The following is a 19,525-nucleotide window of genomic DNA, read 5'->3' as shown; positions in this document are numbered from 1 at the left end:
ATAACCAACCCATAAAGTCAAATGCAACATCCATTTATGGACAGCTATGTAAACTCACATTTATTTGTCCTGCAATAGATGTCTTCGATTGGTAATACTCATTTTTGTGTGTTTTCTAATGACTCTTATTGGGCCCACTAGAGTCAAAATTGGCTGTTTTAAAAATGTATAAAAACAAAAATGAGCTTTTGGTCTTAATTTAAGGTTAGGCATTAGGGTTAGCAGTGTGGTTACGATTAAAATGAGATTTTATGACTTTGTGGATGTGCCAGCTATTGACCACTATGCAGAGCTGCCTCCAGACTCGACAGATTCCAGATACCGGTCCCAGACACTTAACGGTTAGAGTTTCACCTGCTGCAGAGATCTTGTGGCAAGAATGTTATTTATTACATCCAGATGTTGGATACAGAGAAAGTAAATATCACATATTCCAAAATTAACAAGAGTGTGGAGGGTGGATTTTAAGGAGGAAATTGGTGTGTTTGCATGCCAGAGGTGGGACCAAGTCACTGTTATTCGAGTCACAAGTAAGTCTCAGGTCACATGGTCCGGGTCACATGGTCCGGGTCTCAGGTCACATGGTCGGGGTCTCAGGTCACATGGTCGGGGTCTCAGGTCACATGGTCCGGGTCTCAGGTCACACGGTCCGGGTCTCAGGTCACACGGTCCGGGTCTCAGGTCACACGGTCCGGGTCTCAGGTCACACGGTCCGGGTCTCAGGTCACACGGTCGGGGTCTCAGGTCACACGGTCGGGGTCTCAGGTCACACGGTCGGGGTCTCAGGTCACACGGTCGGGGTCTCAGGTCACACGGTCCGGGTCTCAGGTCACACGGTCGGGGTCTCAGGTCACACGGTCCGGGTCTCAGGTCACACGGTCCGGGTCTCAGGTCACACGGTCGGGGTCTCAGGTCACACGGTCCGGGTCTCAGGTCACACGGTCCGGGTCTCAGGTCACACGGTCCGGGTCTCAGGTCACACGGTCGGGGTCTCAGGTCACACGGTCGGGGTCTCAGGTCACATGGTCGGGGTCTCAGGTCACATGGTCCGGGTCTCAGGTCACATGGTCGGGGTCTCAGGTCACATGGTCCGGGTCTCAGGTCACATGGTCGGGGTCTCAGGTCACATGGTCCGGGTCTCAGGTCACATGGTCCGGGTCTCAGGTCCAGTCCCAAGTAGAACGGGTCAAGTCCATGTTGTGCGTCGTAAGAGCAAATCGAGTTGATTTACAAGTTGTTTTTTTTAAATCAAGACTTAAGTCATGTTTTTTTTTAAATACAGAAAATGATTTATTCAATTACAAATCTTTGTATATTTACTGAGGCAACTAGGACAGCCCTGTTTTTTTTTTGTCTACAACACATTCTGATTATGTAATAATTAATTTCAACAAATTCCAAATCCAAGCTTCTTAAATCAATTATACATTTCAAGCAATTTCGACATAGGACTACTATTGTTTTTCTATGTTAGTAATTGCTGCTCGATGCTCCATTGCTGGGGAGCTTGCAACGTAAACGGTTCATATTCTTCATCACCAAACCATTTTTGGAGCTCCATATTCATGTATGGCAGTCACCTCTCCCTTCAATTTGAAGTTTGCGCTGCACCCATTTCTATAGCTGTGCAGCAAATTAGCCATCTGTTTGCGAGCTCAGTGGGTTTCAAACACGCGAGCCCGCACAATCACTGCGCAAATGTAGCCTGTCATTACAGCCATAAATGGTGATGCGTTTTCAAACGAAAAGATGCAGAAATAAACTGCGTTTTACACCTGCGTTTTGAACTGACATTTTGAAAGTTACGTATCTTGAAAACTGGATTGTTGACAGTCCCAAATTGTTTTGCTTGTCAGCAATGAACTAATGACTCAAATATCAAAATATTGGGTTTTTTTTGGGGTGGAATTTTCCTTTAACTTCCCAGAATATGTCAACCCTTCATTCATGTTACCAGTTAAACCATTATTACCCTCCCGAACGAGGACTATCTGAAATATGACCATGATCAGTGACATCACCAGGTAGCCTACTGTTGTGACAGAGTTGTGTCTGTAGCAGATTGCTAAACGGTACTTTATATGTACGTTATACATAACTTTATACATTATTGGGGCGGCAGGTAGCGTAGTGGTTAGAGTGTTAGACTAGTAACCGGAAGGTTGCGAGTTCAAAGGTACAAATCTGTCGTTCTGCCCCTGAACAGGCAGTTAACCCACTGTTCCCAGGCCGTCATTGATAATAAGAATTTGTTCTTAACTGACTTGCCTGGTTAAATAAAGGTAAAAAAATAAAAATAAAAAAATAATTAAAGCTACTCTGTTTTTCGCCAGGCAAAACCGGAGAAAATTAAACAAGCGCTTTCTGGTCACTAATCTGGATATGTGCGCCCGCCAATGCTGATGACTGGTCATTGGTCAAGACGCACAATTCTTTTTGGTTCTGAAGCACAGATGAGGTGTTTTTTAATAAGGATGTGGTAGAATGCCATAGGTTTATGTTAGTGACCAGATCGAATAAGCAAATATATAATATAGAAATAGTAGGCCATTTGTAGCCTATTAACATATGAAGAAAATAAATCTCTTTCACTTTCACTTTTACAACCCCCCCACAACCTTCTCACTGTGCAATCTCACCCAAACTGTATTGATTGACAGTTTGCTGGTCCAATCAGAGGGTCGAGTGTGCTTTTCACTAGCCAATCAACTTTTTAGCAAGTATGATACAGTCTCTGGCTGCGTGGAGAGTAATCCACGGAGAAGTAAATCCGTCTCAATTCGAAGTCGAATCCAGAGTGGAGAGACTGCAAGTCCATGTCAAGTCTCCAGTTATTTTATGTTTCATCAAGTGGAGTCTCAAGTCATAAACTTTATGACTAAAGAGTCAGACTGGAATCCAAGTCATGTGACTTGAGTCCTCTGGTGCTTTGTGTGTGTGTGTGTGTCTGAGTTAGAACGCTGGTGTGTCCAGTTTCCCTGAGCTCAGCCATTCTATACTCCCTTACTGACTGCTCCTCAGCTGTCCCTCGCTCATACTGCATTCTGAACTGCCCCCGCAACACACACACACACACACACACACACACACACACACACACACACACACACGACCGTTTACTAGGTACACCACCACATTCACCATAATGGATGTCCCCTACAGACAGTGACCCTGCTATATAAAGCAGACGGACAGGCATTGAGGCCTTCAGTTACGGTTCGATTGAACGTCAGTGTGAGTGTGTGTGTGTGGGAGGGGGTTGCAGGGTTAATGTCTTGTGTAGAGAGCAAGTGTGTCTCCTGAATTAGAGGGGTTGCCAAAAGAAGTTGGATGGTTGCCGGGAAGGGGTTGCCTAGGGGTGTTGGGTGTTGCTAGGGTGGGTTGTGTTTCTGCTGTGTAGCCTGTTTGCACGTTGGCGGTGCGCAGGACGCGTGTGGCCTTCTCAGACTACAGCCCAAAACAAACACACACACACACACACACTCTCTTGACAGGAGAAACCCAGGGCTACAAGGAACAAATCATCCAGGGTCTCTCCATCTCCTCTCTCTACAGTCCCTCCATGTGAAAGGGAGAGAGGTTTCTGCAGGCAGAAGAACAGGAGGAGGAGAGAAAGTGTTAGCTGATCACTGATCAGATGTTATGTGGAGGGGGGATGGGGGTCAGAGAGGTCTAGAATGGTGCGTGTTTAAAGGGTGGTTATATATAGACAGTCTTCTAAGGTCGTTGGAGCCTGTCTTAAACCTCGGAGGAATTCAGAGCACGTCTTTACACACACACACACACACACAAACATTCACATACATTCATATACACATACGCCAGACACACACAAACATTCAAACATACACACACTCACATACACACCAGACACACACACACACACACCAGACACATACACACATAAACAGCTGAATCGACAAGCATTTCTCTACTTGTACGTCTCTTTCCAAATAAGTTAAGTCCTAAATTCACCCTCTTCTCTTCTATCATTAAAACACACTATAAGTTCACCCTCCTCTCTTCTTCTCTTCTATCATTAAAACCCACTATGAGTTCACCCTCCTCTCTTCTTCTCTTCTACCATTAAAACACACTATGAGTTCACCCTCCTCTCTTCTATCATTAAAACCCACTATAAGTTCACCCTCCTCTTCTTCTCTTCTACCATTAAAACACACTGAGTTCACCCTCCTCTCTTCTATCATTAAAACCCACTGAGTTCACCCTCCTCTCTTCTATCATTAAAACCCACTGAGTTCACCCTCCTCTCTTCTTCTCTTCTACCATTAAAACACACTGAGTTCACCCTCTTCTCTCCTATCATTAAAACACACTGAGTTCACCCTCCTCTCTTCTTCTCTTCTACCATTAAAACACACTGAGTTCACCCTCTTCTCTCCTATCATTAAAACACTATGAGTTCACCCTCCTCTCTCCTATCATCAAAACACACTGAGTTCACCCTCCTCTCTCCTATCATTAAAGCACACTGAGTTCACCCTCCTCTCTCCTATCATTAAAACACACTGAGTTCACCCTCCTCTCTCTTATCATTAAAACACACTATGCGTTCACCCTCCTCTTCTATCATTAAAACACACTGAGTTCACCCTCCTCTCTCCTATCATTAAAACACACTATGCGTTCACCCTCCTCTCTTCTATCATTAAAACACACTGAGTTCACCCTCCTCTCTTCTAAGGCTGTGCAGTGCTAAGGGGGTCACAACAGACCCGGGTTCCATCCCGGGCTGTATCACAACCGGCCGTGACGGGAGTCCTTAAGGGTGGCGCACAATTGGCTGAGCGTTGTCCGGATTAGTAGAGGGTTTGGCTGGGGTAGGCCGTCATTGTAAATAAGAATTTGTTCTTTAACTGACTTTCCTATTTGAATAAAGGTTACATAAAGAAATGTGTTGCACTTCCATTCATGGTTATGTTATATGTTGTGTTGTGTCTCATGTGTGTATAACTACAGTATACACTAAATGACCAAAAGTATGTGGACACCTGCTCATCGAACATCTCATTCCAAAATCAAAGGCATTAATATGGAGTTGGTCCCCCCTTTGCTGCTATAACAGCCTCCACTCTTCTGGGAAGGCTTTCCACTAGATGTTGGAACATTGCTGCTATTACAGCCTCCACTCTTCTGGGAAGGCTTTCCACTAGATGTTGGAACATTACTGTGGGGACTTGCTTCCATTCAGCCACAAGAGCATTAGTGAGGTCGGACACTGATGTTGGGCGGTTAGGCCTGGCTTGCAGTCGGCCTTCCAATTCATTCCAAAGGTGTTCGATGGGGTTGAGGTCAGGGATCTGTGCATGCCAGTCAAGTTCTTCCACACCGATCTTGACAAACCATTTCTGTATGGATCTCACTTTGTGCACAGGGGCAGGAAATGGCCTTCCCCAAACTTTTGCCGCAAAGTTGGAAGCACAGAATCGTCTAGAATGTAATTGTATGCTGTAACATTGAGATTTACCTTCACGGGAACTAAGGAGACGAGCCTGAACCATGAAAAACAGCCGCAGACCATTATTCCTCCTCCACCAAACTTTACAGTTGGCACTATGCATTGATGCGGGTAGCCTTCTCCTGGCATCCAGCAAACCCAGATTGGTCCGTCGAACTGCCAGATGGTTCACTCCAGAGAAGGCATTTCCACTGCTCCAGAATACAATGGCGCTGAGCTTTCCACCACTCCAGCCAACGCTTGGCATTGTGCATGGTGATCTTAGGCTTGTGTGCGGCTGCTCGGCCACGGAAACCCATTTCATGAAGCTCCCGATGAACAGTTCTTGTGCTGATGTTGCTTCAAGAGGCCGTTTTGAACTCGGTAGTGAATGTTGTAACCGAGGACAGAGGATGTTTACGCGCTACACACTTCCCGTGTCGTTCTGTGAGCGTGTGGTCATCCACTTCATGGATGAGCTGTTGTTGCTCCGAGAAGTTTCCACTTCACAATGACAGCACTTACAGCTGACTGGGTCAGCTCGAGCAGGGCAGACGTTTTACAAACTCTTATGTGGGTGTACACTCACAACACAGCAGAGAAAGTGTGTGTGTGTGTGAGTGAGGGAGACATTCCAAACATTGCTGTTCTTCCTGAGGGGAAATGTGATCCCCCCCCACTGACACTGAGGTCATCCCCCCATCTTTCCTTCTCTCCCTCCCTCCATCCTTCTCTACCTTCATCTTTCCTTCTCTCTCCATCCTTTTCTACCTCCATCTTTCCTTCTCTCCCTCCATCCCTCTCTCCCTCCATCTTTCCTTCTCTCCCTCCATCCTTCTCTCCCTCCATCTTTCCTTCTCTCCCTCCATCCCTCTCTCCCTCCATCTTTCCTTCTCTCCCTCCATCCTTCTCTCCCTCCATCTTTCCTTCTCTCCCTCCATCCCTCTCTCCCTCCATCTTTCCTTCTCTCCCTCCATCCTTCTCTCCCTCCATCTTTCCTTCTCTCCCTCCATCTTTCCATCTTTCTCTCCCTCCATCCTTCTTTCCTTCTCTACCTCCATCCTTCTCTACCTCCATCTTTCTATCCTTCTCTACCTCCATCCTTCTCTACCTCCATCCTTCTTTCCTTCTCTACCTCCATCCTTCTCTACCTCCATCTTTCTATCCTTCTCTACCTCCATCCTTCTCTACCTCCATCCTTCTTTCCTTCTATACCTCCATCCTTCTCTACCTCCATCCCTCCCTCCAATTCCCCCTGCCTCCATCCTTCCCCTCCTCCACCACTCAGTCCAACCTGTGTGTGTGTGTGTGTCTTTCAGAGGGGATAGCCCAAATGCACATTTTCATTGGACATTTGTGAACATTGGACAATGAATTAATCTGTAACAGACATGCTCACACCAGTGTGGTTGGTGAAGTGGTTTTGGCCGAAGATGTCGGAAAATAAATAAAATGGATCATAAAAGTCTGCCTCTACTCTCTCTAGTACACACACACACACGCACACACACACACACAAATGAGGATACTTCAAAACAGTACCTTATAAACACTGTCGATAAATCCAATGTGACACAGACACATCTAGACACAGACACATCTAGACACAGACACATCTAGACACAGACACATCTAGACACAGACACATCTAGACACAGACACATCTAGACACAGACACATCTAGACACAGACACATCTAGACAGTAAAATAAAGACTTGTTCCAGGAAGATAGTTTATTCCCTAGAACAGAGAGCCAGAGTGCTATTGTACTTTAACACAGTCGCACACACACACCTTCACACACACACACACACACACACCTTCACACACACACACACACACACACACACACACACACACACACACACACACACACAAGCTAGTGCAGAACCACACACACATTCACAGGCTAGTACATACACGTTCACACACTCCCTTGCGCGCACACACAAACACGCTAAGACACACAAACACGCTAAGACACACACAAACACGCTAAGACACACACGAGTACGCTAAGACACACAAGAGCATGCTAAGACACACACAAACACGCTAAGACACACACGAGTACGCTAAGACACACAAGAGCATGCTAAGACACACACAAACACGCTAAGACACACACGAGTACGCTAAGACACACAAGAGCATGCTAAGACACACACAAATACGCTAAGACACACACGAGTACGCTAAGACACACAAGAGCATGCTAAGACACACACAAACACGCTAAGACACACACAAACACGCTAAGACACACAAGAGTACGCTAAGACACACAAGAGCATGCTAAGACACACACAAACACGCTAAGACACACACAAACACGCTAAGACACACACGCTGTGCAGGAACACACTATACACTTCGGTCAGAAGACAACCTCTAAACTGTAAACATAAAGCTTTTCACGAAACAAACTTTCATTACAACAATGATCATATTTACATCTATTTCCAACACATGCGAACACACACACACGCGCGCGCACACACACACACACCAGCGTCTTAAGACATTCTATGACGACAGATGGCTTTAGAACTGTTCAGACACAGACCAACTATCCTTGCTGCTAGGCAACTGTAAGAGCTTCAGCCAATCGGTTAGCATGGCTTGGGACCATGTCCAATCACCTCTCAGGCATATCAAAGGTTCCGCCCCTTTACGACCTCCCTCCTCTGATTGGATCAGGGCCCTGTCAGTCCAGCCAGCGACCCAGCCCTCTCTCTATATGTCCCTGATTCGCTGAGTTTGTTTCCCAATCCTGTTCCCTGATTGGTTGTCACCTGGGCGGAAGGGGCGTGCCTCAGTCTGTGTCCATGTTCATGTGACAGGGGTTACTTCCCGTCTCCAGGGCGGTCCGGTAGAGCTTCAGAAAGTGGCGGTAGTGCGGGGAGCAGCCAAGCCACGCCTCTCCGAACCGCACTGCCCCCGTGAACAGGAACTCCCCCTTCTCCCTCGGCTGCAGCCGGCACCGCAGGGGCGTGTTCAGACGTCCGGACCACCCCTTTCCTCTGGCTCCGTCCCAAGAGAACACTCCGCTCTTCTGATGGAACAGGCGGCTTAGCGTCACGGCAACGGAGGAGTGGTCTGATGACGAGGGCGTGTCAATGCCACGGATACTGCCACGACCCGCTGGAGAGAAAGAGGGAGGGAGAGAGATATGGGGAGGAGAGGAAGGGGAGAGATATGGGGAGGAGAGAGGAGAGAGATATGGGGAGGAGAGAGATATGGGGAGGAGAGAGATATGGGGAGGAGAGAGATATGGGGAGGAGAGAGATATGGAGAGGAGAGAGATATGGGGAGGAGAGAGATATGGGGAGGAGAGAGAGGAGAGAGATATGGAGAGGAGAGAGATATGGGGAGGAGAGAGAGGAGAGAGATATGGAGAGGAGAGAGATATGGGGAGGAGAGAGAGGAGAGAGATATGGAGAGGAGAGAGAGGAGAGAGAGATATGGGGAGGAGAGGAAGGGGAGAGATATGGGGAGGAGAGAGATATGGGGAGGAGAGAGATATGGGGAGGAGAGAGAGGAGAGAGATATGGAGAGGAGAGAGATATGGGGAGGAGAGAGATATGGGGAGGAGAGGGATATGGGGAGGAGAGAGAGGAGAGAAATATGGAGAGGAGAGAGATATGGGGAGGAGAGAGAGGAGAGAGAGATATGGGGAGGAGAGAGAGGAGAGAGAGATATGGAGAGGAGAGAGAGGAGAGAGAGATATGGAGAGGAGAGAGAGGAGAGAGAGATATGGGGAGGAGAGAGATATGGGGAGGAGAGAGATATGGGGAGGAGAGAGATATGGGGAGTAGAGAGAGGAGAGAGATATGGAGAGGAGAGAGAGATATGGGGAGGAGAGAGATATGGGGAGGAGAGAGATATGGGGAGGAGAGACATATGGGGAGGAGAGAGAGGAGAGAGATATGGAGAGGAGAGAGATATGGGGAGTAGAGAGAGGAGAGAGATATGGAGAGGAGAGAGAGATATGGGGAGGAGAGAGATATGGGGAGGAGAGGGATATGGGGAGGAGAGGGAGGAGAGAGATATGGGGAGGAGAGAGATATGGGGAGGAGAGAGATATGGGGAGGAGAGGGAGGAGAGAGATATGGGGAGGAGAGAGATATGGGGAGGAGAGAGATATGGGGAGGAGAGGGAAATCTTGGCTTTACACACGTGGTATCAGTACTGAGTCTATGTGCAGGGGTAGGAGGTAATGGAGGTAGATATGTACATATAGGTAGAGGTACAGTGACTAGGGAACAGGATAGGTAATAAACAGTAGCAGCAGTGTATGTGATGAGTCTAGAGTGTAATGGGGTTCAATGCAGATAGTCCAGAGAGTTATTGGTTAACTATTTAGCGGTCTTGTTCAGTCTCATGGCTTGGGGGTAGAAGCAGGGTCCTGTTGGTTCCAGACATCGGTACAGCTTGCCGTGCGGTAGCAGAGAGAACATTTTTAGGGCCTTCCTGTGACACCGCCTGGTATAGAGGTCCTGGGTGGCAGGGAATTCGGCCCCGGTGATGTACTGCACCATACGCACTACCCTCTGTAGCGCACCGTACGCACTACCCTCTGTAGCGCACCATACGCACTACCCTCTGTACTGCACCATACGCACTACCCTCTGTAGCGCCTAGCGGTTGAATGCCAAGCAGCTGCCTTACCAAGTACTGGGCTGACTACTGGGCTGACTACTGGGCTGTCTACTGGGCTGACTACTGGGCTGTCTACTGGGCTGACTACTGGGCTGTCTACTGGGCTGTCTACTGGGCTGACTACTGGGCTGACTACTGGGCTGTCTACTGGGCTGACTACTGGGCTGTCTACTGGGCTGACTACTGGGCTGTCTACTGGGCTGTCTACTGGGCTGACTACTGGGCTGACTACTGGGCTGACTACTGGGCTGACTACTGGGCTGTCTACTGGGCTGTCTACTGGGCTGTCTACTGGGCTGTCTACTGGGCTGTCTACTGGGCGGTCTACTGGGCTGACTACTGGGCTGTCTACTGGGCGGTCTACTGGGCGGTCTACTGGGCTGTCTACTGGGCTGACTACTGGGCTGTCTACTGGGCTGTCTACTGGGCTGACTACTGGGCTGTCTACTGGGCTGTCTACTGGGCTGTCTACTGGGCTGTCTACTGGGCTGACTACTGGGCTGACTACTGGGCTGTCTACTGGGCTGTCTACTGGGCTGTCTACTGGGCTGTCTACTGGGCTGTCTACTGGGCTGTCTACTGGGCTGACTACTGGGCTGTCTACTGGGCTGACTACTGGGCTGTCTACTGGGCTGTGATCGAGGGCGATGCTCTTGCCGTACCAAGCAGAGATGCAGCCAGTCAAGATGCTCTCAATGGTGCAGCTGTAGAACTTTTTGAGGGTCTGAGGGCCCAAGCCTCCTGAGGGGGAAGGTGTGGTGTGTGTGTGTGTGTGTTTATGTGTGTATACCATGTTAATTCTTCAGTGATGTGGACACAGAGGAAGGTGAACCTCTCTCCACCTGCTCCCCAACAGTCGATGTGGATGGGGGGAGCTGACATCCTCCCTTATTGGCTGTCTCATCGTAGTTGGTGATCAGGCCGACCACCGTCGTGTCTCCAGCAAACTTAATGATGGTGATGGCCATTGTTCTGTGTGTGTGTTGTGGTGTTGTGCATAACCTGTTTGTGTTGTGGTGTTGTGCGTAACTTGTGTGTGTGTTGTGCGTAACCTGTGTGTGTGTGGTGTGTGCGTAACTTGTGTGTGTGTGTGTGTTGTGGTGTTGTGCGTAACCTGTGTGTGTGTGGTGTGTGCGTAACTTGTGTGTGTGTGTGTTGTGGTGTTGTGCGTAACCTGTGTGTGTGTGTTGTGCGTAACCTGTGTGTGTGTGTGTGTGTGTGTGTGTGTTGTGGTGTTGTGCGTAACCTGTGTGTGTGTGTGTGTGTGTGTTGTGCGTAACCTGTGTGTGTGTGGTGTGTGCGTAACTTGTGTGTGTGTGTGTTGTGGTGTTGTGCGTAACCTGTGTGTGTGTGTGTGTGTGTGTGTTGTGCGTAACCTGTGTGTGTGTGGTGTGCGTAACCTGTGTGTGTGTGTGTGTGTTGTGGTGTTGTGCGCAACCTGTGTGTGTGTGTGTGTGTGTGTGTGTGTGTGTGTGTGTGTGTGGTGTTGTGCGTAACCTGTGTGTGTGTTGTGCGTAACCTGTGTGTGTGTGTGTGTGTGTGTGTGTGTGTGCGCAACCTGTGTGTGTGTTGTGCGCAACCTGTGTGTGTGTTGTGCGTAACCTGTGTGTGTGTGCTTACCAAAGTCGCTGGTGCATACCGCCATCAGGATCTGGTCATCTGTGCAGGGTGTACAGGAGGCTGAGAGAGAGACATGAGACACATGATATATACACCACCACACACCACCCCACCATACACCATACCCCACCACACACACCACCACCACCACACCACTACCACACACCATACACCACTACCACACACCACTACCACACACCACTACCACACACCATACCCCACCACCACTACCACACACTCCACCATACACCACCACACCCTACCACACACCACCACCACACACCACCCCACCACACACACCACCACCACCACACCACTACCACACACCATACACCACTACCACACACCACTACCACACACCACTACCACACACCATACCCCACCACACACACCACCACCACCACACCACTACCACACACCATACACCACTACCACACACCATACCCCACCACCACCACTACCACACACCATACACCACCACCACCCCACCACACACACCACCACCACCACACCACTACCACACACCATACACCACTACCACACACCACTACCACACACCACTACCACACACCATACCCCACCACCACTACCACACACTCCACCATACACCACCACACCCTACCACACACCACCACCACACACCCCACCATAAACCACCACACCCCACCATACCCCACCACCACTACCACACACCCCACCATACACCACCACACCCCACCATACACCACCACCACCCCACCATACACCACCACCACCCCACCACACACACCACCACCACCACACCACTACCACACACCATACACCACTACCACACACCACTACCACACACCATACCCCACCACCACTACCACACACTCCACCATACACCACCACACCCTACCACACACCACCACCACACACCCCACCATAAACCACCACACCCCACCATACCCCACCACCACTACCACACACCCCACCATACACCACCACACCCCACACCATACACCCCCACACCCCACCATACACCACCACCCCTACCACACACCCGACCATACACCACCACACCCCACCATACACCACCACCACCACACCCCACCATACACCACCACCACACACTACACCATCACACACCACCACACCCCACCATACACCACCACACACCACCACACACCACCATACCCCACCACACACCACCACCACACACCACCACCACACACCACTACACCATACACCACCACCACACCACACACCACCATACACCACCACCACTACCACACACTACACCATACACCACCACACCCCACCATACACCACCACCACACCATACACCACCACACCCCACCATACACCACCACACCCCACCACCACCACCACACACCACCACACCCCACCATACAGTATACACTACCAGTCAAAAGTTTTAGAGCACCTACTCATTCAAAGGTTTTTCTTGATTTTTACTATTTTCTCCATTGTAGAATAATAGTAAAGACATCAAAACTATGAAATAGCCTGGAGGAGTGTTGGGTCAAAACTATGAAATAGTTTGGAAGTGTGTTAGGTCATTGACCGCCCAAACCAGATCGGATGGAGTATGGCTGCAGAATGCTGTGGTAGCCATGCTGGTTAAGTGTGCCTTGAATTCTAAATGAATCTCAGACAATGTCACCAGTAATATTCCCCCACACCATAACACCTCCTCCTCCATGCTTTACGGTGTGAAATACACAAACGGAGATAATCCATACACCCACCCCATAACACCTCCTCCTCCATGCTTTACAGTGTGAAATCCACAAACGGAGATAATCCATACACCCACCCCATAACACCTCCTCCTCCATGCTTTACGGTGTGAAATACACAAACGGAGATAATCCATACACCCACCCCATAACACCTCCCCCTCCATGCTTTACGGTGTGAAATACACAAACGGAGATAATCCATACACCCACACAGCATCTCACAAAGACACGGAGGCTGGAACCAAAAATATCCAATATAGACTCCAGACCAAAGGACACATTTCCACCGGTCTAACATCCATTGCTCGTGTTTCTTGACCCAAGCAAGTCTCTTCTTCTTATTAGGGTCCTTTAGTAGTGGTTTCTTTGCAGAAATTCAACCATGAAGCCTGATTATCACAGTCTCCGCTGAACAGTTGATGTTGACATGTCTGTTACTTGAACTCTGTGAAGCATTTATGTGGGCTGTAATTTCTGAGGCTGGTAACTCTAATGAACTGATCCTCTGCAGCAGAGGTAACTCTGGGTCTTCCATTCCTGTGGTGGTCCTCATGAGAGACAGTTTCATCATAGCGCTTGATGGTTTTTGAGACTGCGCTTGAAGAAACATTAAAAGTTCTAGATATTTTCCGAATTGACTGACCGTCATGTCTTAAAGTAATGACGGACTATTGTTTCTCTTTGCTTATTTGAGATGTTCTTGCCATAATATGGACTTGTTCTTTTACCAAATAGGGCCATCTTCTGTATACCCCCCCCCCGTCACAACTCAACGTTCCTTCTGAAATGCTTTGAGAAGGAGAGAAATGATCTTTTACGAAGGCACACCTGTTAATTGAAATGCATTCGAGGTGACTACCTCATGAAGCTGATTGAGAGAATGCCACGAGTGTGCAAAGCTGTCATCAAGGCAAAGGGTGGCTATTTTAAAAATCTCAAATATAAAATATATGTTGATTTGTTTCACACTTTTTTGGTTACTACATGATTCCATATAGAAAATAGTACAAATAAAGAAAAACCCTTGAATTAGTAGGTGTTCTAAAACTGTTGACCGGTCGTGTACAACACTAGCATCAGATATAAAGACGTGTGAGTCAGTTAGTCCTGTATCTCTCCTCTAATATTCCCCTCCCTCTTTCCCTCCCCCATCCATCCCTCACTTCCTGAGAGGTGTGAGAGGGGGAAGTCTGGTTATCTCACCCCCTTGTTGTTCACCCTAGCTCTATTTGTGGTAGAGAGGGAGGGGTGAGGCGAGAGAGAGGGTGGGATGAGGAGGAAGAGCGAGAGGAATGAGGGAGAGAGGGAGGAATGAGGGAGAGAGGGATGAGGAGGGAGAGAGGAAGGGGTGAGGAGGGAGGGATGAGGAGGGAGAGAGGAAGGGGTGAGGAGGGAGGGATGAGGAGAGAGAGAGGGAGGGATGAGGATGGAGAGAGGGAGGGGTGAGAAGGGAGAGAGGGAGGGAGGAATGAGGAGGGATGAGATGGATGTCTATGGGGGAGGGTACAAGATGAAGGATTTGTGTGTGTGTGTGTGTGTGTGTGTGTGTGTGTGTGTGTGTGTGTGTGTGTGTGTGTGTGTGTGTGTGTGTGTGTGTGTGTGTGTGTGTGTGTGTGTGTGTGTGTGTGTTGGTCTCTTACCAGGTCCAGTGTTAAGGTGTGTGTGTGTTGGTCTCTTACCAGTGCCAGTGTTGAGGTGTGGGTACAGATGAGCTCCAGGTCCGTGGCTGGCCACCAGTTCATACTGAAACACTGTGATCCTCTTGCTGATGTCCTGCTGGCCCACTGCCTCTATGAACAGCGCCCCCTCTGTCAGGGAGAAACACTGCACCCTGCCATGCGCCTGGAAATATAACAAACATGATTAAATATGTACTGGTGTATGTATGTACTGGTGTATGTATGTACTGGTGTATGTATGTACTGGTGTATGTATGTACTGGTGTAATGACACTGAGATAATCATTTTCACACATGTACTTTATGAACATATCAACCATTATATTTACAGAGGTTAAACTTAAGCAGGCATTTTCTGCCTATGTAACCTGCTCTGTGCTGTTCTCAGTCAGGTTACTGGGAAATATCTGTGACAACTTCTGATGTAAAAAAGGGATTTATGAATAAACGTGACTGACTGGCTGAATGACTGACTGGCTGAATGACTGACTGACCGGCCGTCTGACCAACAGACCAACTGATTGACTGACCGAATGCTGACTGGCTGAATGACTGACTGACCAACAGACCGACTGATTGACTGACCGAATGCTGACTGGCTGAATGACTGACTGACCGGCCGACTGACCAACAGACCGACTGATTGACTGACCGAATGCTGACTGGCTGAATGACTGACTGACCGGCCGACTGACCAACAGACCAACTGATTGACTGACCGAATGCTGACAGGCTGAATGACTGACTGACCGGCCGACTGACCAACAGACCAACTGATTGACTGACTAACTGACCATCTACCTGTTCTGTCTCAGACATCAGCAGGCGGAGCTGTCCAGCTCTCTCCAGGTAGAGGTGTGATCCGCGGGAGTCTGTCTGGGGCTTGATGCAGGCGTGCAGGCCGGGGGAAGCCCCAGACGTGGGCTCCGTGTTGGGCCGCAGGTTGACGATGAGGGCCCCTGTAGGATAGAGCCACTCTAGACTGCCCTGGGAGCAACGCAGGTATACCTGCTCCACATCACGGGAGTGAGACTCATGGGTCAGACCACTGGGGGAGTGGAGAGGGAGAGAGAGAGTGGGACAGTAGGGTAGAGAAGAAGTTAAGGTATTGCGGAAGGAGTAGAGAGGTTATGATGATGATGGGGGAGGAGGAGGAGAGGTTATGATGATGATGGGGTGGAGGAGGAGAGGTCATGATGATGATGAGGGAGGAGGAGAGGTCATGATGATGATGAGGGAGGAGGAGGAGAGGTCATGATGATGATGGGGAGGAGGAGGAGAGGTCATGATGATGATGGGGAGGAGGAGGAGAGGTCATGATGATGATGGGGGAGGAGGAGGAGAGGTCATGATGATGATGGGGGAGGAGGAGGAGAGGTCATGATGATGATGAGGGAGGAGGAGAGGTCATGATGATGATGAGGGAGGAGGAGAGGTTATGATGATGATGAGGGAGGAGGAGGAGATGGTATGATGATGATGGGGGAGGAGGAGGAGAGGTCATGATGATGATGAGGGAGGAGGAGAGGTTATGATGATGATGAGGGAGGAGGAGGAGATGGTATGATGATGAGGGAGGAGGAGAGGTTATGATGATGATGAGGGAGGAGGAGGAGATGGTATGATGATGAGGGAGGAGGAGGAGAGGTTATGATGATGATGAGGGAGGAGGAGGAGAGGTTATGATGATGATGAGGGAGGAGGAGGAGAGGTTGATGATGATGATGAGGGAGGAGGAGGAGAGGTCATGATGATGATGAGGGAGGAGGAGAGGTCATGATGATGATGAGGGAGGAGGAGAGGTTATGATGATGATGATGATGGGGAGGAGGAGGAGGAGAGGTTATGACGATGAGGGAGGAGGAGGATGAGATGGTATGACGATGAGGGAGGAGGAGGATGAGATGGTATGACGATGAGGGAGGAGGAGGAGGAGAGGTTATGATGATGAGGGACGAGGAGGAGGAGAGGTTATGGTGATGAGGGACGAGGAGAGGTTATGGTGATGAGGGAGGAGGAGAGGTTATGGTGATGAGGGAGGAGGAGAGGTTATGGTGATGAGGGAGGAGGAGAGGTTATGGTGATGAGGGAGGAGGAGAGGTTATGGTGATGAGGGAGGAGGAGAGGTTATGGTGATGAGGGAGGAGGAGAGGTTATGGTGATGAGGGAGGAGGAGAGGTTATGGTGATGAGGGAGGAGGAGAGGTTATGGTGATGAGGGAGGAGGAGAGGTTATGGTGATGAGGGAGGAGGAGAGGTTATGGTGATGAGGGAGGAGGAGAGGTTATGGCGATGAGGGAGGAGGAGGAGGAGAGGTTATGACGATGAGGGAGGAGGAGGAGGAGATGGTATGACGATGAGGGAGGAGGAGGAGGAGAGGTTATGACGATGAGGGAGGAGGAGGAGGAGAGGTTATGGTGATGAGGGAGGAGGAGAGGTTATGGTGATGAGGGAGGAGGAGAGGTTATGGTGATGAGGGAGGAGGAGAGGTTATGGTGATGAGGGAGGAGGAGAGGTTATGGTGATGAGGGAGGAGGAGAGGTTATGGTGATGAGGGAGGAGGAGAGGTTATGGTGATGAGGGAGGAGGAGAGGTTATGGTGATGAGGGAGGAGGAGTGGGTAGAGGGGGATAGAAGAGGTTAGGAAACTTGTTATGGATATATTTTGATGTTTGAGGAAGCAATGTTGTTGGTGATAAACATTAACACACAAACATATTTAACAGTTAACTTCCAATGCATGAAACCTTATCACTTAGTAACAAGGTCGTTTAAAGAGCAACTTGATTACAGCATTAGTCTCTCTCTCTCTCGATAAACTGTGACCCGATGTGACCAATACCCGGAGCGCAGGGGAGGGAGGATGTGGTCGGTTATCTGGGATGCGCGCACTTTAAGATCAGTAAAAGACTACAAACTTGTTCGAAGTCGATGTCTTCAAAAGAAAACCGCACCGCGGCGCGGCAACAAGAAAGCATCGCACAGTCGTTATTTTTATTACGCAGCGTCTTAAAACGACGGATCAAAGGGCATGCCATATGGACCTGTTCATTTTACTGTAATTACAGGAGTGGCTGCGCACTCACTTTCTGGAGGGTGCCATGCTATATACAATAGCCTAGAACACAGTTGTATGAGTATGTGAAAGGTAAGGTATGAAGTTGACACGAGGAGTAGCGCTGAAAACCTATCATTTCCCCTCTGACGGCTCCACGGTCCAAGCGCCCAACCCAAGCTCCCCCTTTCCCTCTGACGGCTCCACGGTCCAAGCGCCCAACCCAAGCTCTCCTTTTCCCTCTGACGGCTCCACGGTCCAAGCGCCCAACCCAAGCTCTCTTTGGTATATTGAAACAGTTAAAAATATGTTATCATCTTTTCTTTGAATATTACGGCACGCCGCCAATTGGAGCTCACATCGCTATAGGCTACAGGACAGGAGAAACAAACACGTTCCCTATGCAAATCCGTCAGGCCTAAACTACATAACGCATGTATAAACACAATCTCATTGTATAAGGAAGGACGTCCCTCCCTCCCTCCCTCCCTCCCTCCCTCCCACAGAAGCTGGGGTGTCAAGTGGTTCACCCCCCCCTTCCCCCCGTTTATGCAAAAAATATGAAATGCATTAGACTTAATCTATCCAACCTGTTTGCACCTGCAAATATGCTGTGGTCTCGCTGTTGAGGATATTATTGCGCAACATCTGGAAGTGCAGGGAGGAAACGAGGGTTTCCATAACATCTACCGTTGTTGGACTGAATGTATCAGCCTGTTATACTGGTTCGATGGCAACACTGCCATAGACTATTACCCAACACTCCTTAACCAAAAGAGATTGTTGCTCGGTAACAGGATTGTAGGCTTATAGTCTACATCCTATAAGGGTTAATAAAACGTGTCGAATAACACACATACAATAATAAACGTATAGCCTACCTTCCTCTCCAGCTGCACTGGTCGCTGGTGTACTGCGTCGAGGCGACCCGACAGAGAAACACAGCCGCTACCCAGTGCGCTAAACTTGGCCACAGCATGGTTGACCAACCGCTCCTCCGCCACAGCATGGTCAGACCACGTCCCGCCTTTCAGTAACCACAAAAATCTACCAATAAATCCTGCAAGTGACTATTTATTCACATCGTGGTCTCTGGAAAGAAGGTTACGGGTCCACAAGAATCAACAGTTCTGTTTTGTACCGTAAAAGTTCCGTTTCATTTCGACAGGATGGAATATCCGTGTAAAACCGTTGGGAGCCTCCGGCAGTAGACTGGTGACTAACAGACAGGAGGAAGTCCTGACATTAATAACGAACTTCTGCTGCTGCCTGGGCTCCAGCTCCGCACACGTCACCCCGCCCAGACTCGTGCCAGCAGCTGACT

General features: G+C 49.1%; 1 protein-coding gene across 1 annotated transcript; it reads right to left on the bottom strand.

Annotated features, from left to right (window-relative positions):
- Positions 1–7,173: 7,173 nt before the first annotated feature.
- Positions 7,174–19,498, bottom strand: LOC135530188 (meteorin-like protein). The gene is made up of 5 exons (XM_064958559.1): positions 19,083–19,498; positions 15,949–16,195; positions 15,148–15,310; positions 11,742–11,801; positions 7,174–8,603 (listed from the first exon to the last, which is right to left on the bottom strand). Exons 1-5 carry the CDS (start codon positions 19,208–19,210, stop codon positions 8,275–8,277), a joined length of 927 nt encoding a protein of 308 aa, XP_064814631.1. The 5' UTR covers positions 19,211–19,498; the 3' UTR covers positions 7,174–8,274.
- Positions 19,499–19,525: the final 27 nt, after the last annotated feature.

The sequence above is a fragment of the Oncorhynchus masou genome, unplaced genomic scaffold (assembly GCF_036934945.1).
Source record: "Oncorhynchus masou masou isolate Uvic2021 unplaced genomic scaffold, UVic_Omas_1.1 unplaced_scaffold_1285, whole genome shotgun sequence".
NCBI lineage: Eukaryota > Metazoa > Chordata > Actinopteri > Salmoniformes > Salmonidae > Oncorhynchus > Oncorhynchus masou.
This window is presented reverse-complemented; position numbering and strand designations above follow the sequence as displayed.

Excerpts from the sequence above, each read along its gene's own strand:
- LOC135530188 (XM_064958559.1), bottom strand. The coding sequence starts at position 19,210 with ATGCTGTGGCGGAGGAGCGGTTGGTCAACCATGCTGTGGCCAAGTTTA. Across the intron at positions 16,196-19,082 it reads CAGTGCAGCTGGAGAGGAAG|TGGTCTGACCCATGAGTCTC; the intron begins GTAGGCTATACG and ends CCACTCCCCCAG. Across the intron at positions 15,311-15,948 it reads TGATGTCTGAGACAGAACAG|GCGCATGGCAGGGTGCAGTG; the intron begins GTAGATGGTCAG and ends TTATATTTCCAG.